At 43.4% G+C, this 15,260-nt stretch overlaps 1 protein-coding gene across 1 annotated transcript in view; it reads right to left on the bottom strand.

The window, feature by feature from the left end:
• Window positions 1-15,260, bottom strand: part of LOC138645087 (uromodulin-like) — a 68,580-nt gene that overhangs the window by 19,439 nt on the left and 33,881 nt on the right. The window contains exons 13-14 of the mRNA XM_069734134.1: window positions 8,749-8,906; window positions 7,665-7,910 (exon numbers count right to left, since the gene is read on the bottom strand). Coding sequence (XP_069590235.1) covers window positions 7,665-7,910; window positions 8,749-8,906 — 404 coding nt within the window. The remainder of the gene's footprint in view (window positions 1-7,664; window positions 7,911-8,748; window positions 8,907-15,260) is intronic.

Here is a 15,260-nt window from a genome sequence, read left to right as displayed (position 1 = left end):
TTACTAGACCGTGGGCTAGGCAGAACTGTCCCAAACTTGCTGTCCCCTGTGGACCCTGAATCCACCACATTTACCCAGTGTGCCGTGATGGACACGTAACGTCCCTGGCCATGCCTACTGGTCCATGCATCTGTTGTCAGGTGCACCTTTGTGCTCACAGATTGCCTGAGTGCATGGACGATGCGCTCTTTAACATGCTGGTGGAGGGCTGGGATGGCTTTTCTGGAAAAAAAGTGTCGACTGGGTAGCTCGTAGCGTGGTACAGCGTAGTCCATCAGGTCTTTGAAAGCTTCGCTTTCAACTAACCGGTAGGGCATCATCTCTAACGAGATTAGTCTAGCTATGTGGGCGTTCAAACCCTGTGTACGCGGATGCGAGGCTAAGTATTTCCTTTTTCTAACCATAGTCTCATGTAGGGTGAGCTGGACTGGAGAGATGGAGATCGTGGAACTAGCGGGGGTGCCGGTGGACATGGCAGACTGAGAGACGGTGGGAGATGGTATTGTTGCCGCCGGTGCCCTAGATGCAGTGTTTCCTACTACGAAACTGGTGATTCCCTGACCCTGACTGCTTTGGCCTGGCAAAGATACCTGCACAGATACAGCAGGTGGTGCGCTAAATGGTGGTCCTACACTGCCGGAAGGGATGTTGCGTTGATGACTAGCTTCATTGGCCGAGGGTGCAACAACCTTAAGGGACGTTTGGTAGTTAGTCCAAGCTTTCAAATGCATGGTGGTTAAATGTCTATGCATGCAACTAGTATTGAGACTTTTCAGATTCTGACCTCTGCTTAAGGAAGTAGAACATTTTTGACAGATGACTTTGCGCTGATCAATTGGATGTTGTTTAAAAAAATGCCAGACTGCACTCTTTCTAGCATCGGATACCTTTTCAGGCATTGCAGACTGAGCTTTAACCGGATGGCCACGCTGTCCTCCACCAGGTTTTGGCTTTGCCACGCGTTTTGGGCAAGATACGGGCCCGGCAGATGGAACCTGTGGCGATGTTGATGCCTGCTGCGGCCCCTCCTCCTCCTCTGCTTCAGAACTGCTGCCGCCTGCACCCTGTTCCCCCAATGGCTGCCAATCGGGGTCAAGAACTGGGTCATCTAATAACTCTTCTTGTACCTCCTGCGCAACTTCGTCTGTGTCACCGTGTCGTTCGGTGGTATAGCGTTCGTGATGGGGCAACATAGTCTCATCAGGGTCTGATTCTTGATCAGCACCCTGCGAGGGCAATGTTGTGGTCTGAGTCAAAGGACCAGCATAGTAGTCTGGCTGTGGCTGTGCGTCAGTGCACTCCATGTCAGATTCAATTTGTAATGGGCATGGACTGTTAACTGCTTCACTTTCTAAGCCAGGGACGGTATGTGTAAAGAGCTCCATGGAGTAACCCGTTGTGTCGCCTGCTGCATTCTTCTCTGTTGTTGTTTTTGCTGAAGAGGACAAGGAAGTGACTTGTCCCTGACCGTGAACATCCACTAACGACGCGCTGCTTTTACTTTTACCAGTTTCACGAGAGGAGGCAAAAGAGCTAGAGGCTGAGTCAGCAAGATAAGCCAAAACTTGCTCTTGCTGCTCCGGCTTTAAAAGCGGTTTTCCTAATCCCAGAAAAGGGAGCGTTCGAGGCCTTGTGTAGCCGGACGACGAACCTGGCTCCACAGCTCCAGACTTAGGTGCAATATTTTTTTCCCCACGACCACCTGATGCTCCACCACTACCACTACCCTCATTACCAGCTGACAATGAACGCCCCCGGCCACGACCTCTTCCACTAGACTTCCTCATTGTTTTAAAAACGTAACCAAACTAACGTTATTTGTTGCAGTCACACAACTTACACGGTGAGCTATAACTTCAGTATGATTTAGCTACCCCTTTACAGGTTGGTGAGACCACAGCGAAAATCAGGCCCAATGTTACACACTCTTTTTTTGGTGGCTGCAAATTAGAGAGATGCCCCACACGCAGGACTGTCACTGAAGCACAAATGTTAATATTAATGTCACACTATTATTTTTTTTTTATTTTTATTTTTTTCAGGAACACTTTAGAAACCCCCCCAAAAAAAAAAAATTGATTTTTGCAGGGAGAATTTAGAAAACAAATGTAACAAACTATATGCTTTCTATGGGCCACTGAGTGAGAGATGACGCACACAGGAATCAGGAGTGGCACACAAGCCCAGAGGCCAATATTTTTCTACCAATGATTGATGGAGTTATTTTCTCTGGTAGATTTTGGAACCCAAATCAAGGGAAAAAAATATAGGCTTTCTATGGACCACAATTGGAGAGAGAGAGAGAGAGAGAGAGAGAGAGATGGCACACCCAGGAGTCAAGACTGGCACACAAGCAGAAAGGCCAATATTAATCTCCCACTGTTTTTTTTGGTTGTTTTTTTTTTTTTTTTTTCAGGGAGACTTTAGAAAAAAAAATAATAAAAAAAATATGATTTTATCAGGAAGAATTTAGAAACCAAATAAAATAAAATGATTTTTTCAGGGAGAATTTATAAAACAAATAAAAACAAAAATAGGCGTTCTATGGCCCACTGACTGAGAGATGACGCACACAGGAATCAGGAGTGGCACACAAGCCCAGAGGCCAATATTTTTCTACCAATGATTGATGGAGTTATTTTCTCTGGTAGATTTTGGAACCCAAATCAAGGAAAAAAAATATAGGCTTTCTATGGACCACAATTGGAGAGAGAGAGAGAGAGAGAGAGAGAGAGATGGCACACCCAGGAGTCAAGACTGGCACACAAGCAGAAAGGCCAATATTAATCTCCCACTGTTTTTTTTTTTTTTTTTTTTTTCAGGGAGACTTTAGAAAAAAAAATAATAAAAAAAATATGATTTTATCAGGAAGAATTTAGAAACCAAATAAAATAAAATGATTTTTTCAGGGAAAATTTATAAAACAAATAAAAACAAAAATAGGCGTTCTATGGCCCACTGACTGAGAGATGACGCACACAGGAATCAGGAGTGGCACACAAGCCCAGAGGCCAATATTTTTCTACCAATGATTGATGGAGTTATTTTCTCTGGTAGATTTTGGAACCCAAATCAAGGAAAAAAAATATAGGCTTTCTATGGACCACAATTGGAGAGAGAGAGAGAGAGAGAGAGAGAGAGATGGCACACCCAGGAGTCAAGACTGGCACACAAGCAGAAAGGCCAATATTAATCTCCCACTGTTTTTTTTGGTTGTTTTTTTTTTTTTTTTTTCAGGGAGACTTTAGAAAAAAAAATAATAAAAAAAATATGATTTTATCAGGAAGAATTTAGAAACCAAATAAAATAAAATGATTTTTTCAGGGAGAATTTATAAAACAAATAAAACCAAAAATAGGCGTTCTATGGCCCACTGACTGAGAGATGACGCACCCAGGAGTCAAGACTGGCACACAAGCAGAAAGGCCAATATTAATCTCCCACTGTTTTTTTTTTTTTTTTTTTTTTTTTCAGGGAGACTTTAGAAAAAAAAATAATAAAAAAAATATGATTTTATCAGGAAGAATTTAGAAACCAAATAAAATAAAATGATTTTTTCAGGGAGAATTTATAAAACAAATAAAACCAAAAATAGGCGTTCTATGGCCCACTGACTGAGAGATGACGCACCCAGGAGTCAAGACTGGCACACAAGCAGAAAGGCCAATATTAATCTCCCACTGTTTTTTTTTTTTTTTTTCAGGGAGACTTTAGAAAAAAAAATAATAAAAAAAATATGATTTTATCAGGAAGAATTTAGGAACCAAATAAAATAAAATGATTTTTTCAGGGAGAATTTAGAAAACAAATAAAACCAAAAATAGGCGTTCTATGGCCCACTGACTGAGAGAGAGAGAGAGATGGAACGCTTAGTACTGGCACACAAGCCCAAAGGGCAATATTAATCTCCCTTTTTTTTTCCAGGGAGAATTTCTAAAACCCCCAAAAAAAAAAAAATTGGCTTTCTATGGCCCACTATTTGTGAGAGAGATGGGACGCTCAGGACTGGCACAGATGGCACGCTCAGGACTGGCACAGAAGCCCAGAGGCCAATATTAATCTCCCTTTTTTTCTGGGAGAATTTATAAAACCAAAAAAATATTTAAATAGGCTTTCTATGGCCCACTATTTGTGAGAGAGATGGCACGCTCAGGACTGGCACAGATGGCACGCTCACAACTGGCACACAAGCCCAGAGGCCAATATTAATCTCCCTTTTTTCAGGGAAAATTTATAAAACCAAAAAAAAAATTAAATAGGCTTTCTATGGCCCACTATTTGTGAGAGAGATGGCACGCTCAGGACTGGCACAGATGGCACGCTCACAACTGGCACACAAGCCCAGAGGCCAATATTAATCTCCCTTTTTTCAGGGAAAATTTATAAAACAAAAAAAAAAATTAAATAGGCTTTCTATGGCCCACTATTTGTGAGAGAGATGGCACGCTCAGGACTGGCACAGATGGCACGCTCACAACTGGCACACAAGCCCAGAGGCCAATATTAATCTCCCATTTTTTCAGGGAGAATTTATAAAACCAAAAAAAAAATTAAATAGGCTTTCTATGGCCCACTATTTGTGAGAGAGATGGCACGCTCAGGGCTGGCACAGATGGCACGCTCAGGACTGGCACACAAGCCCAGAGGCCAATATTAATCTCCCTTTTTTTCAGGGAGAATTTATAAAACCCAAAAAAAAATAAAATAGGCTTTCTATGGCCCACTATTTGTGAGAGAGATGGCACACTCAGGACTGGCACACAAGCCCAAAGGCCAATATTAATCTCCCACTGTATTTTTATCAGGGAGAATTTATACACCCCACAAAAAAAAATACAGAAAAATGAAAAGGCTTTCTATGGCCCACTATGTGAGAGAGATGGCACACACAGGGATGGCACTCTAGCAGAAATGCCAAATTGCCAATCTTAATCTCCCACCAAAAAAAAAAAAAAAAAAAAAACAGGGAATGTCCTACAATTACTATCTCCCTGCCTGCAATAATCTCAGCCAGGTATGGCAGGCAGCTACTATCTCCCTGCCTGCAGTAATCTCAGCCAGGTATGGCAGGCAGCAATAAGGAGTGGACTGATGCACAAATGAAATAAAAAGTGTGGACAAACAAAAAAGATAGCTGTGCAGAAAGGAAGGAACAAGAGGATTTGTGCTTTGAAAAAAGCAGTTGGTTTGCACAGCGGCGTACACACAGCAATGCAGCTATCAGGGAGCCTTCTAGGGCAGCCCAATGAGCTACAGCGCTGAGGGGAAAAAAAAAAAAAAAAAAACTTCCACTGTCCCTGCACACCGAGGGTGGTGTTGGACAGTGCAAATCGCTGCAGCACAAGCGGTTTTGTGGTTAATGGACCCTGCCTAACGCTATCCCTGCTTCTGACAAAGCGGCAGCAACCTCTCCCTAAGCTCAGATCAGCAGCAGTAAGATGGCGGTCGGCGGGAACGCCTCTTTATAGCCCCTGTGACGTCGCAGACAGCAAGCCAATCACTGCAATGCCCTTCTCTAAGATGGTGGGGACCAGGACCTATGTCATCACGCTGCCCACACTCTGCGTTTACCTTCATTGGCTGAGAAATGGCGCTTTTCGCGTCATTGAAACGCGACTTTGGCGCGAAAGTCGCGTACCGCATGGCCGACCCCGCACAGGGGTCGGATCGGGTTTCATGAAACCCCGACTTAGCCAAAAGTCGGCGACTTTTGAAAATGTTCGACCCGTTTCGCTCAACCCTAGTGTCCACTATTAAAGGGCAATGAATATTCACTGTTCTTCAAGCCCATAGTCCCAGCATGGGGAGCAGTGAGCATCTGGCAGCTGTCCTCAGCTTGTAAGCAATGCATGATGTCACTGCCAAAAGCTGCTTACAAGCATTAATAAGCTGCTGGCATCGGAATAGGGCGCTGCAAGGGAGCGCAGTAAGGTAAGTATAATGGTTTATGGGTTTTTTAATGTTTTTCTGATGGTGGTCATGCATACTAGGATGGGAATGAGAGGGGCATTCATACCAGGATAAGGATGGGACCATGCATACCAGGACTGAGATGGAGGCCTTGCATACCAGGATAGGGGTGGGGGGAAATACTTATCAAGCTGGGATGAGGAGGTTATGCAAACCAGGATAGGGATGAGGGGTCCATGCATATCAGGGTAGGGATGAGGAGGCCATGCATACCAGGATAGGGATGAGGAGTTATGCATACCAGGATGGGGATGAGGAGAGCATGCATACCAAGATAAGGATGAGGGGACCATGCATACCAGGATACGGGTAAGGAAGCCATGTATCAGGATGGGGATGAGGGGACAATGCATACCAGGAGAGAGATGAGGGGGTCATGTGTACCAGGATGGGAATGAGAAGGCCTTGCATATCAGTACAGGGATGAAGGTGCCATGCATACCAGGATAGGGTTGAGGGTGCCATTCATACCAGGATGGGGGTGAGGGGACCATATATACCAGGATAGAGGATATTGGTACAGAATTGACCAAATTTTTTGCTTCAATTTTTTTTTCTAATTTCCTCCTTTAAAACCTAGGTGCATCTTATGGTCCACTCCATCTTACAGTCCGAAAAATATGGTATGCTGAGGTCCATCTTTTAGACTATTATAAAAATCCCAGACAAGTAAATGGGGAAAGCTGTGCATGCGCAGCCATCTCTTCATTTTGCCAGTGCCAGACAGATCCCCATTCTCAAGATGGATGTGGGACCCACCAGTGAGATATGCAGCTATGGCAGATATTTATGGCATATTCTGTTGACTACACCTTTAAAAGGGTTCTCTGGGAAGAGAAAAAAAGCTAAAAGAGATGTCATAAAAATACATTCCTAGATTCCTTTAAATAGTAAATCATAATAGTGTTGTCTAGGGACATAATTACTATAGAATTACAATGGCCGCCATCTTGTTACACTGACAAAAACCTGTCCTAAAATGTGCTTGTTGTGGATATTCTGATCTAATCTTGAAGGTATAAGAGTTGCTGATTAAAGAAGAGGCTGCTCGCACTGCTGTCCACCATATCTATTGAATCTAATACTGAAAATATACATAAATAAATAAAGTGATGATGTAAGAAGAGGTTGCTAACACTTCTGATCACCCTGTATTTTGATCTAATACTAGAGATACCAGAAGTGCTGAGATATGAAGAGGCAGCTCACACTTCTATCCACCATCTTTATGATCTAATAAAGTCCACACTTTCATTTCTATCTAATACTGGAGCTATCAGGAGTATTGAGATAAGAAGAGGCTGCTAATACTGCTGCCACTATGTCTTTCTGATCAAATACTGGAGACATCGGGAGTTCTGAGATAAGAAGAGACTGCACACACTGCTGTCCACCATCTTTCTGATCTAATACTAGAGATACTGGGGATGCTTAGGTAAGAAGAGGCTGCTCACACTGCAGTCCACCCTGACTATTTGATCTAATACTGGAAATATACCAAAAGTGGTGACATAATTAGAGACTGCTCACCAAAAATAATTAAATAGCTGATTTTTTTGTCAACTGTTTCATAGCTTAATATATTGTTACCTCTATTTTTAATATATTAATCTAATATAATAATATTAGGTAATAATAATAATATGGTAATCACTTCCTGCACCTACTAAATGAGAGAGACTATCAGCCTGTACCTGTCTTGAATGATGTAATATTTCAAGGGATCATCTGCATATGGCGAAGGCGTTGCGTAACAGGTCCTCATTACAAGAACGTAGTCAAAAGCATCTCCTCCATGAACAAAGACTCCAACGTACAGCATTGACTTGGTTGGCAGCACAACTTCTGACCCTTCATATGGAGTAATATAGCTGCTGTCTTTATAAAGAGCCATGTATGCTGTGAATTGTCCAGTCCCTCCAACAGTGATATTTGTGGAGCTGTAGAAAAAAAAAGATCACCCAACGTCATTTTTTCATTTATCTATTAGGTTAATAGATGGGATAGTAAGCAACATATGCAAGTCACAAATTATATATGCAATGGATATCTGTCTATCAATCTATTTTTATATAACAGTCTGTAGTTTCTATTCTGCATTTTATTCTGGTACGTGTCACACAGTCGGCACATGGATGTGACGTACATATTTACATAAACATATTGACTTGTATTGGCCCTCGTCATCCGTGCTGCCGTTAAAAAATGGACAGTCCATGTGAAAAGACGAACATGCGAAAATCGTCATAGGATTTAATAGGTATATGTGGATATGTGATATAAGAAGGTGGGGTCAATAAAACATGGTATAAATAAAAAAAAAAATATACACCCAGTGTTACATGCAAACAAAATCAGAAGAAAAGTAGTGTACACAAGAACCAATTTTGAAAAAATACAAAAAATTTTATTAACACAGTAAAGACAAAAAACACAGACAAAGTTTAAAATAGTGGGAAACCAGAAAAATGGCACCATACACCCACCACATCACATGTAGAGGTTGTACATACAGATAAATAAAATACAATACTTCACAGCATAATATGACTAGGTAAAAAGAACACATTTCCAAATAGGGTGGCTCTCAAAGAGGTGTGAAGGACTATAGAAGCAAAAAAACCCAAAAAAATACAAAGATTACCTCCTGTGAGTGATGGTGCCTACCCCTACGCACGTTTTGGCTATTACCTTTTTCCGGAGACACGTACTGTACATGTGAATGAGGCCTAAGGTGAAGAAGTCATATGTAGACACGAATTGTAATAAATTCCTTACCTATAGAATGGTTTCACTGCTGTGTTCAGACTGACCATCATGTCCAGTGAGTACGAACAAAATATTGTCACAGTCAGTACTTGGTCTATTGCTGTTAACCCAGTAGCTTTCAAGATAAGACGCATGTTGCTTTTATAAGTGACATCGGTTCTATTTTTCTACATAAATATAAGGTAAAGAAGTGAATCAGAGGCTTGTACTGAAGGAAAATGTTACATGGACTAATATACTGTATCAATATTAAACCCAGTTTGTTACAGTAAAATTACCGTACAAATATTAAATTAATAAATTAGTAGTAGATTACAGCTAAAACTAAAAACTTTCAATTTTTAGGTCTACACTTTCCCAAATTTGCACAAAACTACTTTGTTTTCAATTTGTTTGAAATTGAATTTGTATCATCCTATAAATTGTAAGACTACCTATAATCCCTACTGAGGGGTTCTTTTTTTTTCTACTGAAATTCACCGGCACGGAGATTAATAGTACTGTATATTTTGGGTCATCATTAGCAGTTGAAACTCATGAGCAGATAAAAAAAAAGTATCATTGGCATCAGACATTAAGAGTTTTAGAAATTAAAAGGTTATTCCCTACTTTGGAAGTTATTGTTTATTCATAGGAGATAACTTGTTGATTTATGGAGGTCTGGTTACTGAGACCCCCACTGATCCACAGTACTTAGCTTTGTAGATGGTACACTCCATCATTTATTCATTATCTATTAGACTGTCAGAGACTAAAATGGTAATAACTCTGTCCATGTGCCAGCTACAGGAGGTGAGGATACCAAAAAAGTTGAGTGTGTCTGAGCTATGCTGTTTATGTGACTCAGAAGTTCATTCATTTCCAAGGGAGTTAGGCCTCCTTCACACAACCTGGTGATTCCTGTACAGGAAAAAACAGTACTGGTGAAATCCGTGGTTCGTGTCCATGTGCCATCCGTATGTAGTATGTGACATCTGTGTGACATCCGTGTATCCTACTGTCCGTGTTTCACGTCTGTCCATATGTCATGTACCGGTGCCTGAGAAAAGCAGTGCAGTTCACACTGGTCCCAGGTGCTGGTTGCTGAAGGCAGCATTCATCATTCTCGCTTGGTCTCCCTAAGATCAGTGCATCCGGGCGATAATGATGGGAGTGGTATTCAGCACCCGCTGTGTACATTCTGTATAAAAATTAAAAATTAAATATAAAAAATGGTTTGGCCTCTCACATAATTTTCATAACCAGCAGAGGGAAAGCTCACAGTTGGGGGCTGATGTTAATATTTTGGGAAAAGGAACAAGATCCCAAAACGTTCACAGGTTATTAATAACAGCTCACAGCTGTTTGCTTAGCTTTTACTAGTGAATTTACAGGGGACCCTAGAAAAAAATGACGTAGGGTTTCCTTATAAATTCAAACCAGAAAAGGCTTACTATGGGATAAGTAATGGGGGTGTTTTATAGAAGCCTCTCCATTACTAACCCCTGGCCTTGATGTCAGCTGCCAATACAAAGTCGTCATCAACCTCAACCCTATTACAGCATTGGCCACCACTACAGTGCAAGTTGGGTTAGTGGTAGAGGTTAACACCAGATTTGGCGCATCTCATGGATGAGCCATTTCTGGGGTGGCTGAAGGCTGATCTTGGTAGCCTGAGTGGGCAATATGTCTGGCCCATTCCCAGGATATTAATATGAACCCACAGCTTTCTGTTTACCATTTGCTGGTTTGAATTTATAGGGCTACCCTACGTCAATTTTTTTCTGGGGTCTCCTGTAAATTCACCAGTAAAGGCTATACAAACAGCTGTGAGCTGTTATTAACAGCCTGGAAACCTTTTCAAATATTGCACTTTTCCCCAGATTATTAACATCAGCCTCCAGCCATGGGCTTTACCTCTGCTGGTTATGAAAATGACATGGGAGCCTATGTCATTTTTTAAGTTTAATTCCTAGTTTTACACAGGACGAACACAGCGGGTGCTGAATACAACTCTCATCGTCGCCTGGTTGCTGGCACCTGGGAACGTGATGGACTTAGGTCTTTATTCAACCTACAAAACTATGTAACTATGTAACAGCGTAAACCGTACCGCTTCTTCACAGGTGCCGGTATGTGTCACGCTGATGACACACGGATGTCATCCGTGTGTCATCAGTGCGCACGTGTGCGGCATACATTTTGTCCGTGATGCTGATAAAAAACTGACATGTCTGGGGTTTTTTCACACAGACATAAGGTCCGTGTAAAAAACCTGACATGTGGGCACCACCATTAAATATAATGTGTGTGCGTGTGTCCGTATTTTCGGTTATTAAAAAATGGACTGCATACGGGCAAAAAAATGGACGTGTAAAGGGGGCTTTGCAGAAACAGTGTAAATTAGTTGCTCATTTCTGGTAGCACCACCTTGTAACATGGGTGGGTGTGTACCTACTGCGCCACTGGCCAGGCGTGCCCTGGAGGAGTTGACTACCGGGTATTTATTAGAGGCTCTTATGGTGAAGATAGCCTTGTCTGCAGGTAATCACCAGGCGCCACTCCAAGAGGGTCACTGGGTCTACAACAGCTGACCTGAGGATCAGAGGCACGGGTATGTGGTAAGGGTGGATGAAGGCAAAAACTTGGTCAGACAATCTGAAGTCAGGACAGGCAACACAGGTTCAATAGCTGAGGCCAGCAGCAGAGAGATCAGGATTAGAGTTGAGCGACCTTGACCTTTTTAGAGTCGAGCCGGGTTTCGCGAAACCCGACTATCTCAAAAGTCGGGTCGAGTGAAATCGGCCGATTATGACGTAAAGTCGGGATCGACCGAAACACGAAACCCAATGCAAGTCAATGGGGCAGCATAGTCGGCAGTGAGTGGGGGCCAGGAAAACATCTAGAGTGCCCATTTTAATGTCAAAACCATCCATTCTTCTTAATGAAGCTTGTCAAGCGTAATTTACCTTATAATAATTGGAAGGCATTTGAAATTGGGGGTCATTTGGCTAAAGTTGTGGTGGGTAGGGCTGGTTCAAGTAATTATTGGGCCCAGGAAATCTGGACCACGTCACGGCAGTGGAGCAGGGAGAGGTAAGTATTTCAACTTTGCAAGTGCTGTGAACCTGAGCAAGCAGGGGGGGCCCACTCGTTGGCATTGGCACTGGCACAGGGCCCCTCAAAGTACAGCGGTGTGTTTGCACGGCGGGGGCGCCTCCCACCGGCAGCAACACTTTTGCGTACCATGAGAGACCCTGTGCCAGTGACGTCGCCAACTAGTATTCCTCCCCCCACCTGATGAAGGAACCTGCACTTTCATCTGCACCTTCCTGTTTGTCCCCGTGTAAGGTGGTATGGTATGCGGGAAGGGGGACCTGACTTTCAGCAGGGTCACAATCTTGCAGTGTAGCGTGCACGGGAAATGTTGCGTTATGGGTCAATGTACCAGCAGACTCATCTATCACTGGCTGGGCAATGGGCAGGATGAGGAGGAAACACAGATATAGGCCCAAAGAATAAAGTGGGCTAAATGCAGTTCAAAATTGGTAACACAGGACTAATCAGGGGGCATTGCAGTGGAGGACAACTGGAATGAGAGGCTAACACAGAGAGTAGGCCCAAATCAGTAAGTAGTCGAAATGCAGTTCAAAATTGGCAACAGTAGTAAACAGGCGGCACAGCTTTGTTCAGTGGAGGAGAACAGCAAGGAGTGGCAGACACCGATAGTAGGCCCCAACCCAACTAGTAGGCCAAATGCAGTCTAACATTAACAACTACTTAACGAGCGCCTGAAAACGGAATTTCAGGACAGGAAACCAGGAGAACAGCAAGGAGCGGCAGACACCGATAGTAGGCCCCAAACCAACTAGTACGCCAAATGCAGTTGTTCCGTTTAACCACAATTTAATGAGAGCCTGAAGATAGAAGTTCAGGAAAGGCAACCTGGAGAACACCTTGGAGTGGAACACACCATCTCTCTACACCCCATACCCAATTTGTAGGTCTAATGCAGCGTAGTTTCCAACAACTACTAAACGAGAGCATGATGATCGAAGCATTGGCGAGGAAACCTGGGGAACACCTTGGAGTGGAACACACCATCTCTCTACACCCCATACCCAATTTGTAGGCCTAATGCAGCGTAGTTTCCAACAACTACTAAACGAGAGCATGATGATCGAAGCATTGGCGAGGAAACCTGGGGAACACCTTGGAGTGGAACACACCATCTCTCTACAGTGGAACACACCATCTCTCTACACCCCATACCCAATTTGTAGGCCTAATGCAGCGTAGTTTCCAACAACTACTAAACGAGAGCCGGAAGATCGAAGCTCAGGAAAGGCAACCTGGAGAACACCTTGGAGTGGAACACACCATCTCTCTACACCCCATACCCAATTTGTAGGCCCAATGCAGCGTAGTTTCCAACAACTACTAAACGAGAGCCGGAAGATCGAAGCAATGGAGAGGAAACCTGGGGAACACCTTGGAGTGTAACACACCATCTCTCTACACCCCATACCCAATTTGTAGGCCTAATGCAGCGTAGTTTCCAACAACTACTAAACGGGAGCCGGAAGATCGAAGCAATGGAGAGGAAACCTGGGGAACACCTTGGAGTGGAACACACCATCTCTCTACACCCCATACCCAATTTGTAGGCCTAATGCAGCGTAGTTTCCAACAACTACTAAACGAGAGCATGAAGATCGAAGCAATGGAGAGGAAACCTGGGGAACACCTTGGAGTGGAACACACCATCTCTCTACACCCCATACCCAATTTGTAGGCCTAATGCAGCGTAGTTTCCAACAACTACTAAACGAGAGCATGATGATCGAAGCATTGGCGAGGAAACCTGGGGAACACCTTGGAGTGGAACACACCATCTCTCTACAGTGGAACACACCATCTCTCTACACCCCATACCCAATTTGTAGGCCTAATGCAGCGTAGTTTCCAACAACTACTAAACGAGAGCCGGAAGATCGAAGCTCAGGAAAGGCAACCTGGGGAACACCTTGGAGTGGAACACACCATCTCTCTACACCCCATACCCAATTTGTAGGCCTAATGCAGCGTAGTTTCCAACAACTACTAAACGAGAGCCGGAAGATCGAAGCAATGGAGAGGAAACCTGGGGAACACCTTGGAGTGTAACACACCATCTCTCTACACCCCATACCCAATTTGTAGGCCTAATGCAGCGTAGTTTCCAACAACTACTAAACGAGAGCCGGAAGATCGAAGCAATGGAGAGGAAACCTGGGGAACACCTTGGAGTGTAACACACCATCTCTCTACACCCCATACCCAATTTGTAGGCCTAATGCAGCGTAGTTTCCAACAACTACTAAACGAGAGCCGGAAGATCGAAGCAATGGAGAGGAAACCTGGGGAACACCTTGGAGTGTAACACACCATCTCTCTACACCCCATACCCAATTTGTAGGCCTAATGAAGCGTAGTTTCCAACAACTACTAAACGAGAGCCGGAAGATCGAAGCAATGGAGAGGAAACCTGGGGAACACCTTGGAGTGTAACACACCATCTCTCTACACCCCATACCCAATTTGTAGGCCTAATGCAGCGTAGTTTCCAACAACTACTAAACGAAAGCATGAAGATCGAAGCAATGGAGAGGAAACCTGGGGAACACCTTGGAGTGGAACACACCATCTCTCTACACCCCATACCCAATTTGTAGGCCTAATGCAGCGTAGTTTCCAACAACTACTAAACGAGAGCATGATGATCGAAGCATTGGCGAGGAAACCTGGGGAACACCTTGGAGTGGAACACACCATCTCTCTACAGTGGAACACACCATCTCTCTACACCCCATACCCAATTTGTAGGCCTAATGCAGCGTAGTTTCCAACAACTACTAAACGAGAGCCGGAAGATCGAAGCTCAGGAAAGGCAACCTGGGGAACACCTTGGAGTGGAACACACCATCTCTCTACACCCCATACCCAATTTGTAGGCCCAATGCAGCGTAGTTTCCAACAACTACTAAACGAGAGCCGGAAGATCGAAGCTCAGGAAAGGCAACCTGGGGAACACCTTGGAGTGTAACAAACCCTCTCTCTACACCACGGAAGGGCTGATTCTTAGGAAGGAAGGCTGTCGGAAAGAAGCAGGGCGCGTCCGAGGGTGATTATATTCTTATTAGGTATATACTCACCCTCGGACGCGCCCTGCTTCTTTATTTGTAATGAATGTTTATTTGCAATGTGGTTTTGACTTACTCTATTTTTTTGGTAAATAATGATTTTATTATTTTCATTGTTTTGCATCTTCTTGGCAATAATATAAAGAAGACGCGACAGGACAACACTCGGTGGATGCCATATCTGTGTTTAAAATTGAAAAAACCTTTCAGTTAACTACTTGCAGGAGAAAGTTATTGTAGCTGGTGGCCATTTTTAGTACTGTACCAGATTTTTGTTGTATGTGTTTGTTTTTAATGTTAAAATGTCTGCATTTGATATCTCTCCAGTATTTTCTTTTTTATAAGCAAAATACTTATTTT

This window comes from Ranitomeya imitator, chromosome 7 (genome assembly GCF_032444005.1).
Source record: "Ranitomeya imitator isolate aRanImi1 chromosome 7, aRanImi1.pri, whole genome shotgun sequence".
NCBI classification, from domain to species: domain Eukaryota; kingdom Metazoa; phylum Chordata; class Amphibia; order Anura; family Dendrobatidae; genus Ranitomeya; species Ranitomeya imitator.
Note: the sequence above shows the minus strand (reverse complement) of the source record. Positions and strands in the feature narration are given on the sequence as shown.